At 42.5% G+C, this 14,006-nt stretch overlaps 4 protein-coding genes across 4 annotated transcripts; 1 reads left to right on the top strand and 3 right to left on the bottom strand.

Annotated features, from left to right (window-relative positions):
- Positions 1-2,394: 2,394 nt before the first annotated feature.
- LOC102452489 (uncharacterized) lies at positions 2,395-4,567 on the top strand. The gene has a single exon (XM_006125915.5). It carries the CDS (start codon positions 2,446-2,448, stop codon positions 3,109-3,111), a length of 666 nt encoding a protein of 221 aa, XP_006125977.3. The 5' UTR covers positions 2,395-2,445; the 3' UTR covers positions 3,112-4,567.
- A 151-nt stretch (positions 4,568-4,718) lies between these two features.
- Positions 4,719-5,238, bottom strand: LOC102454723 (histone H3). The gene has a single exon (XM_075934928.2). The coding sequence runs from the start codon at positions 5,187-5,189 to the stop codon at positions 4,779-4,781; it is 411 nt and encodes a 136-aa protein (XP_075791043.1). The 5' UTR covers positions 5,190-5,238; the 3' UTR covers positions 4,719-4,778.
- Positions 5,239-10,260: 5,022 nt separating this feature from the next.
- LOC102452232 (histone H2A.J) lies at positions 10,261-12,509 on the bottom strand. The gene has a single exon (XM_006125914.5). It carries the CDS (start codon positions 12,227-12,229, stop codon positions 11,840-11,842), a length of 390 nt encoding a protein of 129 aa, XP_006125976.1. The 5' UTR covers positions 12,230-12,509; the 3' UTR covers positions 10,261-11,839.
- A 614-nt stretch (positions 12,510-13,123) lies between these two features.
- LOC142830393 (histone H3) lies at positions 13,124-13,637 on the bottom strand. Its single transcript, XM_075934921.2, has one exon. The coding sequence runs from the start codon at positions 13,592-13,594 to the stop codon at positions 13,184-13,186; it is 411 nt and encodes a 136-aa protein (XP_075791036.1). The 5' UTR covers positions 13,595-13,637; the 3' UTR covers positions 13,124-13,183.
- Positions 13,638-14,006: the final 369 nt, after the last annotated feature.

Below are 14,006 nucleotides of genomic sequence, written 5' to 3'. Positions count from 1 at the left end.
GGCTTTGGGAGACCTCAGGCCACATCCTCCTAATTGGCCTCTGCATCACAGAGGAATGTGCATTGTTTGAGTTTCTATTTCCATACATGTCAACCAGAGAATGGGCAACCTCCCTGTGCTCTGTCTATTAAAGCTGAAATTGCCCACATCTCCTTGTTACACTGCCTCATGACTGAGATACAAGCCATCATATATGCCCACAGACCTGCTGAGTTTTTCCATGACACAAAACAGAACGGCTGCATTTGAAAAAAGACATTGCTGCCTTTTGCACACTTTCATAAAAGAGGAAGTGTTGTCTGTCTATTGGTTTTCCCTCCACTACTTAAGAACCCTTCCCAGCCCCTGCTGTTTCTTCTGAACAGATCATTCATTTATTGTAATAATAAATAACAAAAGTGGAACTTTCCGAATTGGCTGTTTTTTAAGGGATGGGAACACTTATACAAATGTGTGTTTGTCAGAAAAAAGGAGTGTGTTTTGGGGGAGATTTGAATCAACATTGATGAGATTTCCCAAACTGGTTCATTAACAAATATACTCTCTTCCATAGCTAGGCTGGGGGCTCCATTGATGAAAGGAGAGGGGGAAAAGGAAAAAATGAACAAGAAAATAGAGACATGGAAGAGGAGAATGCTTTTAACTAATTGCATTATACTGTGAAAATAGAGGGGGAAATTGATTTATTCCAGTTACACTAACCCAAACCTCCTATACACAACCTCTTAAAAATCCACAGTTTGAAGACAACAGCTCACTTGAGACTTCAGGGCACTCCAAGTGCTTTCCTTACCTAGTTTGATTGGGATAAGAATAAAGAAGAAAAATTCTGCCTTGGTTTAAAGAAACCCTTCTCAGGCCTACTACCATTTCTGGCCCCACAAGCTCAAGGAGTGTTACACATTTCTGAAGAAGCCATTTTGCAGAAGCAAAAATAATAACTGGCCATGCAAATAATATGCACACACTGCTTAGGCATTGAATGAATGCAATTCTTTTAAGCACAGCTTTTGATCCTCATGGATACCACACTACTTTATTACATTACATGGGTCAGGCACTTGAGCCGATTATGAATGAATAAATAAATATATTTTTTTCTTTAAGGAAAGAAGTATGATTAATATTGCTAGTACAATTTACTCAGATTCACTTGAATACAATTATTCAGTTTCTACAGCTTGGTACTATTGACACAGACTTGACCTACAGAAATCTCCCTATTCACTGATCTGAGACCAAGCAAACTGTATTGTCCTGAAATAAGCAACATTTCTCCCTATTTTGGAAGCTAAAGGAGGATAGTAATTGTGCTTTTAGATCATTTTAATAAAAGAGGTCATGCACCACACACTTTCACATTTACCACTTTGTTCAGATTAATGGATGTTTTCTAGTTATTTTACTGAAAATAATCTTTTTTATCTAAAGCATGATTTTTTCTTTGTAATTTAGAATTTCAAAAATAGCCAGTGATGATGATTTAATATTTTAATATCTCCATTGCTCATCAGGCTAACATATGCACCCCTGTTAGGGTTGCCAGGTGTCCGGTTTTGAACCGGACAGTCCAGTATTTGAGCTTTCTGTTCTGGAAACTAATTGAGAAAATATAAATGTCCAGTATTTTGTAAATAAGATGTAATGTCAATTATGATGTAATGTCAGGTGTGTCTGGTAGTTTTGTTGAAACTATCTGGCAACCCTAACCCCTCTCCTATTTTACAAGAACTAGAATCCAGACTTTGTACTTAGAGTAGCCAATTTGTGGGAGATAATATCACAAAGCACACATAATTTCCATATGGGAAGTAAACAGCCCCTCACAGAACTTTAATCTGGGTGGTATGGGAAGCTCCATTTAGTTAACTCAGTACTATTTCCTAGTAGTCTAGGGTTATAGACCTTGGTGAGCAAAGCTGAAATCTAGTTTGTGGGAATTTGTGCTACCTCTGTCCCTTTTAAATCAGTTTATAATGAGCACATTGATACAAACCACTTACTTTCTTATAGGAGGTGGAGAAGACCCTCTAAAGATTAGTACTGCGTTCTTTTTCTGACCTTACTGCTAAAAGGCTATTATTAATTTACAAAGAAAAACAAAACTTTCTCTCTCCCGAGGTCCATCAAGCACTAGGACGCAAGATTTATTGGGTCTTCTTTAACGCAGTATTGTTATTTGCAACAGAAAACACTGACAGATGAAAATGTCCTATTTCAACTTCTCTTGATTGAAAAATGGGGTGATTCGGTGTAAGATATTGTGCAAAAAATACATTTTATTTCCTCCGAAGAAACACAAACTGAGCGGGGAGAAGAGCTCTTTCTGCCTTGCAGCTGGGCGGGCTCTTTAACTCACCAATCAGAGAGCAGCTTGTCTCTATAAATACAAGGCGTCTGAGCCGTGCTGTACTCTTGTGGAGCGTTTGTAAACTGTCTGCGATCATGTCGGAAACTGCGCCCGCTGTTGCAGTGACAGCAGCTGCTGCTGCAGCTCCTGTTCCAGCTTCAAAGGCTCCTGCTAAAAAGCCGAGGAAAGCGGCAGGAGGAACCAAAGCCCGGAAGGCAGCGGGTCCTAGCGTGTCCGAGCTGATCACTAAAGCTGTGTCTGCTTCCAAGGAGCGCAAAGGGGTCTCGTTGGCCGCTCTTAAGAAGTCTTTGGCTGCCGGAGGATATGATGTAGAGAAGAATAACAGCCGCATCAAGCTGGGGCTCAAGAGCTTGGTGAATAAGGGCACCTTGGTTCATACTAAGGGAATCGGCGCTTCCGGCTCTTTTAAACTCAGTAAGAAGCCGGGAGAGACTAAGGAAAAGGTACCCAAGAGGAAGCCCGCGGCAAAGCCTAAGAAACCTGCTGCCAAGAAACCCGCCAGCGCCGCCAAGAAACCTAAGAAGGCTGCTGTGGCGAAAAAGAGCCCGAAGAAAGCTAAGAAACCAGCTTCTGCCGTCAAGAAAGCTGCCAAGAGCCCGAAGAAGGTGAAAGCCGCCAAGCCAAAGAAGGCAGCTAAGAGCCCTGCTAAAGCCAAAGCGGTGAAGCCCAAAGCAGCCAAGCCCAAACCAACGAAACCCAAGACCGTGAAGGCCAAGAAAGCCGCGCCTAAAAAGAAGTGAATTGGTTTGAAGACATTTGACATAAAAAAAACCCAACGGCTCTTTTAAGAGCCACCCATCCTTTCCCAAAAGGAGCTTGTAACACTCGATTTACTTACTAATGTGATATGAGTCACTAAAAGGGTAAATAAATGCTTGTGTATAATTATAAAGAAACATAGACGGGAAGGGGAGGAGGTAAAATTTTTGCCTTTTTTAAGAATAAAGAAAACTACTTGTAACAGTTGCAGTTACAGGGAAACTTAGACTTACATGGGGCGGCCCTATATAAATCGTGCTATTGCTGTAAGGGAAAACAGGAGTTTGTGTGGGAGGACATTTATGACCTTAATTCCTGTAACAGCTTGTCTCGGAGGAGAAAGGCTAAAGTACAGTGCGTTAAACTGCGATCGATTGAGAGTACAGTTGAACGAGTTGTAGTTTAAAAAACCCACTCTGTGCGAGGATTGGTCAGTAACAACTTTTTTTCTTAAGGGGGAGTTAGTGTTACATAGATTCTCCTTGACTTCTTTGGGGTAATGTTACATCGATTCTCCTTGGCCTCTTTGGGGTAAGATGAGTAATCTTAAGAATCAGACCTTAATACAACTCTCGTAAATATTATAAGGCAACCCCTAAATGGTGGCGGTAATGGTTTTGAATGAATAATATCGGGGTACATTTGAATTAACATATTTTCACTATATTCGGGAGTCAAGTAGTGAGACTTTTTAAGCTTCATTTCCTTTATTTCCGTGGCCGGGTATGGTGACTTGTGCTCTAATACATAGCTATTTAGTAAAAGAGCAGTGACAAAAGTGGCATTCTTCAGCCCGCGCTCATACTAGTTCTTGAAAGTGAAACGAGTTATGATTGGCTGTTTGGACAGTAACAATTTTTCAACCTATGGTGATGCAGATCTAACTCTGACCAATAGAGCTGTACAAATTCCCCGATGAGACGGAGTTTACTTCTCACATCCAATAACAAAAGGAAAATGAAACGCCTAATTTGCATAAGGCGTCCATAAGTAGAGGGGTCGTCGCTTTTTAAAAATGTGTTCTTGTTAGGATTTCAGGGATTGAGTCAGAGTATATAGATACAGCGGATACTTTTATCAAAATGTCTGAACCAGCAAAATCTGTTCCCGCTCCTAAGAGAGGCTCTAAAAAAAGCTGTTATTAAAACTCAGAAGAGCGATAAGAAACGAAGGAAGAGCAGGAAGGAAAGCTACTCTATCTACATGTACAATGTGCTACAACAAGCTCACCCAGACACCGGTATTTCTTCAAAGGCCATTTTCATCATGAACTCCTTTGTAAATGACACTTTCGAGTGCATTGCGAGGGGGGAAGCCTCTCGCCTGGCTCATTACAACACGCGCTCAACCATCGCTTTCCGTGAGATCCACACTGCGGTGCGTGTACTTCTGCCAGGGGAGACAGGGTGTCTGAGGTCACTAAGTACACTAGTTCTAAATAACCATTGTTTTTTTCAGCAATAACTTAAAAGGCTTACGAACCACCCACCTTTTCAGTTAAGAACGATGATCCTGTGAACGAATAATAGGCATAAGACCTTAGAACACATTTCAATTACGAGTGTGCTACAACTCCTTTAAGTGTACATTTAGTGGCTCTTAAAAGAGCCTTTGGGTCGTTTGGAAGTTGCAGGACAGTGAGCTGCCTTTAAGCCCTCTCACCACGGATACGGCGAGCTAACTGGATGTCCTTGGGCATGATGGTGACTCGCTTAGCGTGAATGGCGCACAGGTTGGTGTCCTCAAAGAGCCCCACCAAGTAGGCTTCACTCGCCTCCTGCAAGGCCATAACAGCCGAGCTCTGGAAGCGCAAGTCGGTCTTGAAGTCCTGGGCGATTTCTCGCACCAGGCGCTGGAAGGGCAGCTTGCGGATCAGCAGCTCGGTAGATTTCTGGTAGCGGCGGATTTCTCGCAGGGCGACGGTACCGGGGCGATACCGATGAGGCTTTTTCACTCCCCCGGTGGCAGGCGCGCTCTTTCGAGCAGCTTTAGTGGCCAGCTGCTTACGGGGGGCTTTGCCACCGGTGGATTTACGGGCGGTCTGCTTGGTTCTTGCCATTTTAACAGAATGAGATGCTATTAGCTCTGAAACAAAGCAGGAAAAAAAGCAATTGGAGTACTAGCTGTATTTATAGGCAAACTCTCCTGCTTGATTGGCTGATGGAACTAGTCATATTTCATTGGGTAATTTGAAAAGCCCGCCTTTGTAATATTGAAATACGATATTCCCGCCTCACAGACGTCCTCCCAGAATTTAAGGGTTTTCTGAAAGTGACTACATCATCAGTTAATTTCATCAAAATTTACAATTCTTCAGACTACCCGTCACCGAAACCCCCCCCCCCCGTCTTCTCTCTGAAACATCATGAAGTTACAGATTCCACCTTTTCCTTTTCTACACGCTTCAGTTGCTTGTTTGAGGAGGTTCTATGTCTTGCTACTTCGCTTTCAAAATGGCGTTTCTGAATGTCATTCCTGCTCCCTATTTCTCTTACAACCGGACACCCAGGAAGAGCACTCATGCCCAGATACAGGGAAGAATAATAGCTAAACCACAGAACGTATAGAAAAATCTGCCTGCGATATAGCATTTTATGTTTCAGTTTGTGGTTCTACGCCCATTCCCCCTTTACACTGAGAGCACTGTACCCTTTATTTGTCTTTTTTTCTTGCCTGAAACCTTCATTAAATGTATGCCAGATGGAATATGAAATTCTTAAACAAGTAATCAATCACTTGCATTTCAATACTTACATAGTAAGAGTAAAGTTTCATTTTTACAGCTAACTTGTTATTGTGGATTAAGAAGTAACAATAAAGGGTGGAAAAATAGGAAACAAATAATTAGACCCTACCTCCCCCTCCACACTACCTTTCCCCTTTTGTCTCTGAGGGAACATACACTATGTTAGGAGTACTGAAACCCCCACCTCCATTCCAGACTTGCAGGGGTAGAGACAGTTTAATAGTTATGAATAGTCTTTGGAAGGAAATAGTGGGGAGGGTTAACAACTCATCTGTTAAAAGGTATTTTAAAATTAATCAGTGCATCAGCTCATGGTCCTACTAGGCAGAAAAGGTATTTTGGTCTCTAACTCATCCGCAACTTCATTTCCCTCATTAAGTGTCCTTAGTATTCTTTGGAGGCGGAAATTGCTGTGTGAGGAACAGTCTTTACTAAGGAAAAAAATTTAGCCTGGAAGTGAAAGTGCTGGGCTAGTCTTTCCTAGAGATATAGCTTGCTATGCCTGCCCAAACAGAATTGGTCTGAAAGCACCAAGCCTACCTCAGTTCTCTAGAGATTGTTCAGAGCCAACTATCTCTTATTAAAATAACTTCAAAACTTTAATTTAATTCTATTATCTGAATATGGTATAGATCAGTGTTTCTCAACCTATTTTTAGAAAGTACCCCTTTAAAAATTATAAGTACCCCCCAGCACCTACAATTTTCAGAAACATAAATATTTTTTCTACCATTGCAACACATTTATTTGAACAACTTAAATCGTAGCTGGGCAGGCGATGAAAATTTTGGGTGCACAAAGTACAAAAATAATAAAACGCTGTAAAACTTAAAACAAAAATTCAGTTTTCTCCAAATTTCAGTAGTGTGGACGTACCCCTAGAGACTTCCTTTTAAGGGTACTCGTACCACTAGTTGAGAAAAACTGGTATAGATTAAAAATTAAGTATTACATGTAACAGGAAGGAAATTAATTAGACTTTATGGCTGTGTCTAGACTGGCAAGTTTTTCCGCAAAATTATCTGCTTTTGCGGAAAAACTTGCCAGCTGTCTACACTGGCCACTTGAATTTCCACAAAAGCACTGACAATCTCATGTAAGATTGTCAGTGTTCTTGCGGAAATACTATGCTGCTCCCGTTTGGGCAAAAGTCTTTTTCCGAAAAACTTTTGCGTAAAAGGGCCAGTGTAGACAGCAGAGATTTGTTTTCCACAAAAAAGCCCCGATTGCGAAAATGGCGATTGGGGCTATTTTGCGCAAAATCGCGTCTAGATTGGCATGGACGCTTTTCCGCAAAAAGTGCTTTTGTGGAAAAGCATCCGTGCCAATCTAGACACTTTTTTCCAAAAATGCTTTTAACGAAAAATTTCTCCGTTAAAAGCATTGCGGAAAATCATGCCAGTCTAGACGTAGCCTATGTGTTTTCTGATTTCTCACACTTGTCAGCTAAAGTTTAATTTTCTGTTTCATATATATAACTAGAGAAGAGATGCTTTCATATAAAGCTTCTCAGATCAAGGACTGCACATAGATTGCTGGTAATGAATACAATATTGGGTGTTATAAAATAATAAACAACTTGAGGTAAAAGTATTTTCCCCCAATTTTGAATAAAGCTATTAAAAGTGATATTTCTTATTGTGAAAGTTTGGGGAGGCTCTGAGAAGGCTTTAGCATTATTGATGTTTTGAACTGATTGGGAGAAGGAAAAAATAAAGCTGCTTAATAAAAATACTTGCATCATGAATCATGTTCTTCAAGTCCAGAAAGAGATTTTATATTCTTAGGTCGATCTAAGCTTTGAAATACCGTAGACATTGTGAACTATCTTCTGATGGCCCTTCAACTGTTTCCCAAACCCTTACTACTGCCACTTTACACTGCAATTTGTGCAATGATTAATCATCACTTGTGATCTGTGGGAGAGGACCTGATTGAAAACTGTCAAGACAAAACAAGGGTGAGGTCTAGTCTGTGTTATCCTCTCCCACTAGCCTCTGACTTCCTGAGGCTTGAATTAGAAGAAAAGTGGCGGGTTATTAGCCTGGTCCTTCTGCTTGTCATTGTCTGAACATTGCTCTGTTTAGACTCTGATATATATAATATAGATAGATAGATTCGATTAGATAGATATTTGGCAGACCATGATTTTGTGGTAATTCTTGGTGTTTCTGTGAATTGTTTAAAATAAGAGCAGTAGTCAAATGGCATTTTTCATTTGCCATTACTGCATTTTGTCCTCTTGAGAATCTTCTGGTAAAACTCCTTCACATTTGTGCCTCTCTCGGTTTCAAAGTGCTCCTTAGATTTTTATGGATTCGCAATCTGCGGTAAAATCTGACCAATCAGGTTTTGTGACACATCACCTTTCTCTTGCTCCCCAACATTTGCTGCCATCCCCCCGGAGTACTCCAAGTGAGAACTAATGTGATGATAAGTGCACATTTACTGTAGATCATCCCAAGATAGAGCAGGGCCCTCCTGTATCATCAGATACTGTTGTCTTGTCTTTCGTTCATTACGGTCGTTCATAAAGGGGTATGTTCCTTTTCCATTATTACTCTTCCTTGCAGTACATGCTGTAAATAGCCTGGCTATTGAGGTGAATAGTTATACAAATAAGCCTGCAGAAATCACAATTCATTCATATAACTGATAAGTCGAACTAATTATTTCACATAGGAAAGTCTTAAATTGCTTAAAAGTAAACGAGAAAGAGTACTTATAATTTGTTCTGTATACACGTGTGACAGCAAAAAATCAATATCTCTTAATGCTAATTATGTTCTACTATTACAATTTAACCTTGTGTCTGCAGACCTATAGAAAGCATGGACTAAAACAGTAACTAAGACTAAAGGGTTCTAAGAAACAGAAAAAAAGTAATCTTTTATCATTTATTGTCCTCTGCTGCCATCTAATGGGCACTTCCTTTCAAGCTACAGAAGTTTAGAATACTATAGCATTGCAGTATTTACTATTTAACAGTATTTAACAAAAAAAGCCATAAAATCCATAGCAATATATTAATAACTATCATTTGTTCATATCTGTAACTCTCACATTAAGATTATTTGTAATTTGAATACCAGATTATTTTTCTCTGACAACAAGCAAAAAAGAGAACTTTCCTGCAGAAACTCAGGTTTTCCTATAAAGGTACTGGAAAGACAGCAAGTGGCAAGCTCCACTGTAAAAATGTCTAAAATGCAACATACATATCTATTACATAACAAATGAAAACAGCATGTTATACCTTGCCAAAATACAGCCTTGACATAACATTTGAACTGAACAAGAAGAAAAAAAAACTCTTGGAAATATTTTTATTTACTACACACTCTTCAGATCTTCCTCTGAACACAGAATTATTAATTTCTCTTGGTCTTTCTTGCATCACCAAAATATTATAATGCTCCCCAAATAGTACTTAATCTTCAAGAATCTTACTGTGTGTTGAAGTGACATGATTAATCCCATTTGACTGATGAGGAGTCAAATAACACAGATAAAAGAAAAAATAATCCATTAATTTTAGAGTGCCTGATTCCAGATGGCTAAGCCCTGATTCCTCAGAATACTTGTTATTATATATTCAAGCACAACTCCCATTGACTTCAGATGCAGTTATGAGCTCTCAGCACTTCTGGAAATCAGACCAAGTGGCTCAAGTGAGGCTAGAAAAAATAAGGAAGACACAATTCATGACCATCTCACCTAGCATCATATAGAAAATCTATGAGGCTATGTCTATCCTGGTGGCTTCTTGCGCAAGGGTTCTTGTGCAAGAACTCTTGTGCAAGAAAACATCCACATTGCCATGTACGAGCTGTGCTTTTGTGCAAGAGCATCCATGGCAGTGTGGATGCTCTTTTGCGCAAGAAAGCTCTGATGGCCATTTTAGCCATAGGGATTTCTTGCGCAAGAAATCCCTGCTGAGCATCCACACTGCCATCTTGTGCAAGAGCTCCTGCTCAAGAGAGCTTACACCTGTTAAAAAAGAGCATACCTCTTGCACAAGAAGCCCTCTCTTACCACGCCCTACTGTAAATCTTCTTGCGCAAGAATGGGTGGGCAGTGTGGATGCTTTCCGGAAGAACGGCTTTTCTTGTGCAATAACCTGCCAGTGTAGACATAGACTGAGAGAGGTAAAGATAAAATCTAGTTCTCCAGGGTAGTATTCAACCCTCTTAACCATGAGGCCTTCACTCCTCCTCTTGGAAGGGGGAGTAAGGAAGGAGGGACATGGCAAGCAGGGAACATCAACAGGGGAGGAGGTGGGACCCTCTGGTCAGGGGCTTGTCCTGGCTCTGTGGCCCGGTTGGTACTCGGTTGATTGGTAGCTTGACCTGGTGCTCAGAGAACAAAGCGCTCGACCCACTGTTGTGACTTATGGCTCTTGGGGTGGGGATGTTGGCATCTCAGCCCATACATGGGGGCAGAAGGGTCAGTCCAGTTCTGGGGCTGACATGGTGCTTGGGAAGGCTGGTTTCTCAGCACTGCACTGAGCCTTGGGGACTGGCTACTTAGCACAGCACTTTGGCTCAGCACTGGGGCTCAGGACTTCAGGGTGGGGAGGTTGGGTCAGCCTGCACTCAGAGAAAGGGGCGGTGGGTTGATGATTTGTTCTGGTGCTGGAGCCAGCCCAGTACTCAGGGAGCCAGTTGCTTGATCTGGCTTGGTGCCTTCACCCATCACTGGGTCTTGGAGGCCAGTGATTCAGCCAGGCTTGGCTAAAGGGGTTTCAGGAGAGGCCAGTAGCTCAGCCTATGCTCAGGGATAGGGGCTCGGGCAGTGCCGTGGTGCAGCGTGGCATGGTTGTGGGGTGGCCTGGTGCTCAGTTAGCTAGTGGATCAGTTCGGTGCTCAGGGAGCCAGTGTTCAGATGAGCACACGGGGAGCCAGTGGTTCAGCCCAGCACTGGAACTAGTCTGGCTAAACTGGGGAGAGGAGCTTCAGAGGCAGTGGGCTAGTGGCTCGGTCCAGGGTGACTGGCGTGGAGAGGCCAGGGGCTGCTCTGGTTGCAATAAGGGCCTGCAGGGCTCCTCTATTAAGGGGGATTTTTCAGTGTTCTGGTGTGTGTGAAGGTAGGGGGCCAGGGCCTCAAGCAGAAGGGGCAGGACCAGCAGGTTAACTTCCACAAACAGGGTTCACCTGCCACCCGTTTTGTTACTGAGATTTTAGCTGCACTTCTTTCCATTCTGCCTCATCTGGGCACACTTCATCTGTGGTTCTGCAGTTATGAGAGCTCCTCCTGAATCTCCTTCTGGCACTGGCCCAAATGGCCATGCATATAGAATACAGAATATACTGACATAGGTAATACAGCATACATTGTGTATACATTCTGTATGCATCATATTAGGAGAAAGCTGCATGGAGGGGAGGGTACTCTGCACCTAGGAGGGACCTATGTCACAGAATATACACAGAAAAATCACGAGACCATTAAAAATACTTTTGTCACCCAATGGGAACATGAAGCAGCCCCCAGAAAAAATGTCTTTCACACAGCAGGGCAAACAATCTTGTTTAGAAAGCAAATAGTTGCTTTGAAAGTGTTTTTACATGTTTAATGGTTTTTTGCACTAACAAAACTACTAAGATACAATAGGAGTGTTGGACCCAACCATCTTTTATAAATTCTGTAATATGCTTGTTTTGACAAGGCATAGGAAAACAGAAGTGCATGAGAAGTATAAAGACAATCACTACATTTCAAGATTCATTCTCTGGTATTTTGGTGAGAGGAGGGTTATTTAGAAAGCCTACTTCAGTGTTCCTGGGTTGCTCCTTAAAATTCTGCAGCTTGCTCTTTTTGGAGAAAATTCAACATTATAAATTTTTAGCCATTAAGAGGAAAAAAGTTAAAATGAGCAATAAAACTCTTTTTTGATCTTTGTGTGTGGCTCTAAAAAGAGCCTTTATGAAAGAGGAAAGAACCTAGTTTATTTTCGCCGGATTTTATTTGCTCTTAGCCTTGTGACTCTCGGTTTTCTTAGGCAGTAGCACTGCCTGGATGTTGGGGAGGACACCACCTTGAGCAATGGTGACTTTCCCCAGCAGTTTGTTGAGCTCCTCGTCGTTACGGATGGCGAGCTGCAGGTGACGGGGGATGATCCTGGTTTTCTTGTTATCTCGAGCAGCGTTTCCAGCTAACTCGAGGATCTCAGCGGTCAGATACTCCAGCACGGCGGCCATATAGACCGGGGCTCCTGCCCCTACGCGCTCAGCATAGTTACCTTTGCGGAGCAAGCGATGCACTCGACCCACCGGGAACTGCAACCCAGCTCGCGAAGAACGAGACTTCGCCTTAGCTCGCACTTTACCTCCCTGTTTTCCTCTGCCAGACATTACTAGCGATGTTTAAACGACACCCACCAGAATAGAAAAAGAAAAAGACTATTATTCAACCCACTCTTATATCCTTTCTGTTTGCAAAAGTCAGCGCTTTTTCATAGGCTGAAAAGGGAGTTGATAACCAAACAGCCAATGGTGACACAGATCCAACTTTGGCCAATGGTGGGATTCTATGGCGACCGCTTATGTGCATTCCACCCAATAGGAACTTACTGAGGAAAGTTTTCAAGTTTGCATAAACACTGCGGTAGCCGCGAGAGGTTCATGTATTTGAACTGAATAACAATAGTAGGAGTTTTAGTGAAAGAAACTTGTACTTAAGTAGACGCTGTCAAAATGCCCGAGCCAACGAAATCTAAGGTCCAAAAAAATGAGAAGTAATTTACATATACTAAGTGCTAAAACAAGTTGTCTCAGATACTGGCGTCTCTTCTAACGCTATGAACTGAAAAACCATCTTTGAACATATCGCTGGGAACCGTCTCGCCTGGTACATTACAACAAGCGCTTGAAAGAAATTCCCGGGCGATCCAGACTGCAGTGTTCTTGTTACTCCCGGGAGAGATGGCCAAATATGCAATGTCTAAGGGCACCCAGGCTGTCACTAAATACACCACCTCTTTGCAAATGTTTTACTAGGAGATCGCTAAAACTATAACCCACAAGGCTCTTTTAAGAGCTGTCAGGCTTTAAAGAGCCATGCTGTTATCAATGGAGCATAATACGGTAGTCTCCAAAACAGATTTCAAGTAACAAGTTCATCCTACAGTGAAAACATACTTCAAAACATGAGTAACGTCTGATTTTTACTGGAAGTGTTTAAAGGCAAACATGTAAATAATATATCGTACCCAGTTCTGGGCGCATTACAGCTCCTTTCAATGTGAACGTAGGGGCCCTTAAAAGAGCCGTTGGGTCGTTTGGAAGTTGCAGGACAGTGAGCTGCCTTTAAGCCCTCTCACCACGGATACGGCGAGCTAACTGGATGTCCTTGGGCATGATGGTGACTCGCTTAGCGTGAATGGCGCACAGGTTGGTGTCCTCAAAGAGCCCCACCAAATAGGCTTCACTCGCCTCCTGCAGGGCCATAACAGCCGAGCTCTGGAAGCGCAAGTCGGTCTTGAAGTCCTGGGCGATTTCTCGCACCAGGCGCTGGAAGGGCAGCTTGCGGATCAGCAGCTCGGTAGATTTCTGGTAGCGGCGGATTTCTCGCAGGGCGACGGTACCGGGGCGATACCGATGAGGCTTTTTCACTCCCCCAGTGGCAGGCGCGCTCTTTCGAGCAGCTTTAGTGGCCAGCTGCTTACGGGGGGCTTTGCCACCGGTGGACTTACGGGCGGTCTGCTTAGTCCTGGCCATTTTCACACACAAGCTTGCCTCAAAAATAACTAAAACGAGAATACCTCTAGCCACAGTTTTCCACCGGATGTATTTATAGGCAAGCTGTCCTTTCTGATTGGCTGTTGGGGAGGAGCCAGACATCATTGGATATTTTGAAGATTTGAAAAGCCCGCGCTGTTGAAGAGTCCTGAGAGCCTTCTTCCTCCTCCACTGTTCTGCTTGCTCGTATCACTGTTTTTTATTTTGGGAAATAGCTTATTCTCTGAAATCCACTACCCTTAGACCACATCAACGTAGGTTTTTTTTAATGTCCTCCCTGTGAAATATCACATTACAAAATCATTCCTTATTCTCACGAACGGATTTTTTTTTTACCTCCTCTTACTATTAGTCTTGTAAAATTTCCAGCCTGCAGGAAGTCTGTCTGCCA

The sequence above is a fragment of the Pelodiscus sinensis genome, chromosome 1, assembly GCF_052426305.1.
Source record: "Pelodiscus sinensis isolate ZL-2025 chromosome 1, ASM5242630v1, whole genome shotgun sequence".
In the NCBI taxonomy this organism is placed as follows: domain Eukaryota; kingdom Metazoa; phylum Chordata; order Testudines; family Trionychidae; genus Pelodiscus; species Pelodiscus sinensis.
The sequence above is the reverse complement of the archived record's forward strand: the minus strand, read 5'-3'. Positions and strand labels throughout refer to the sequence as shown.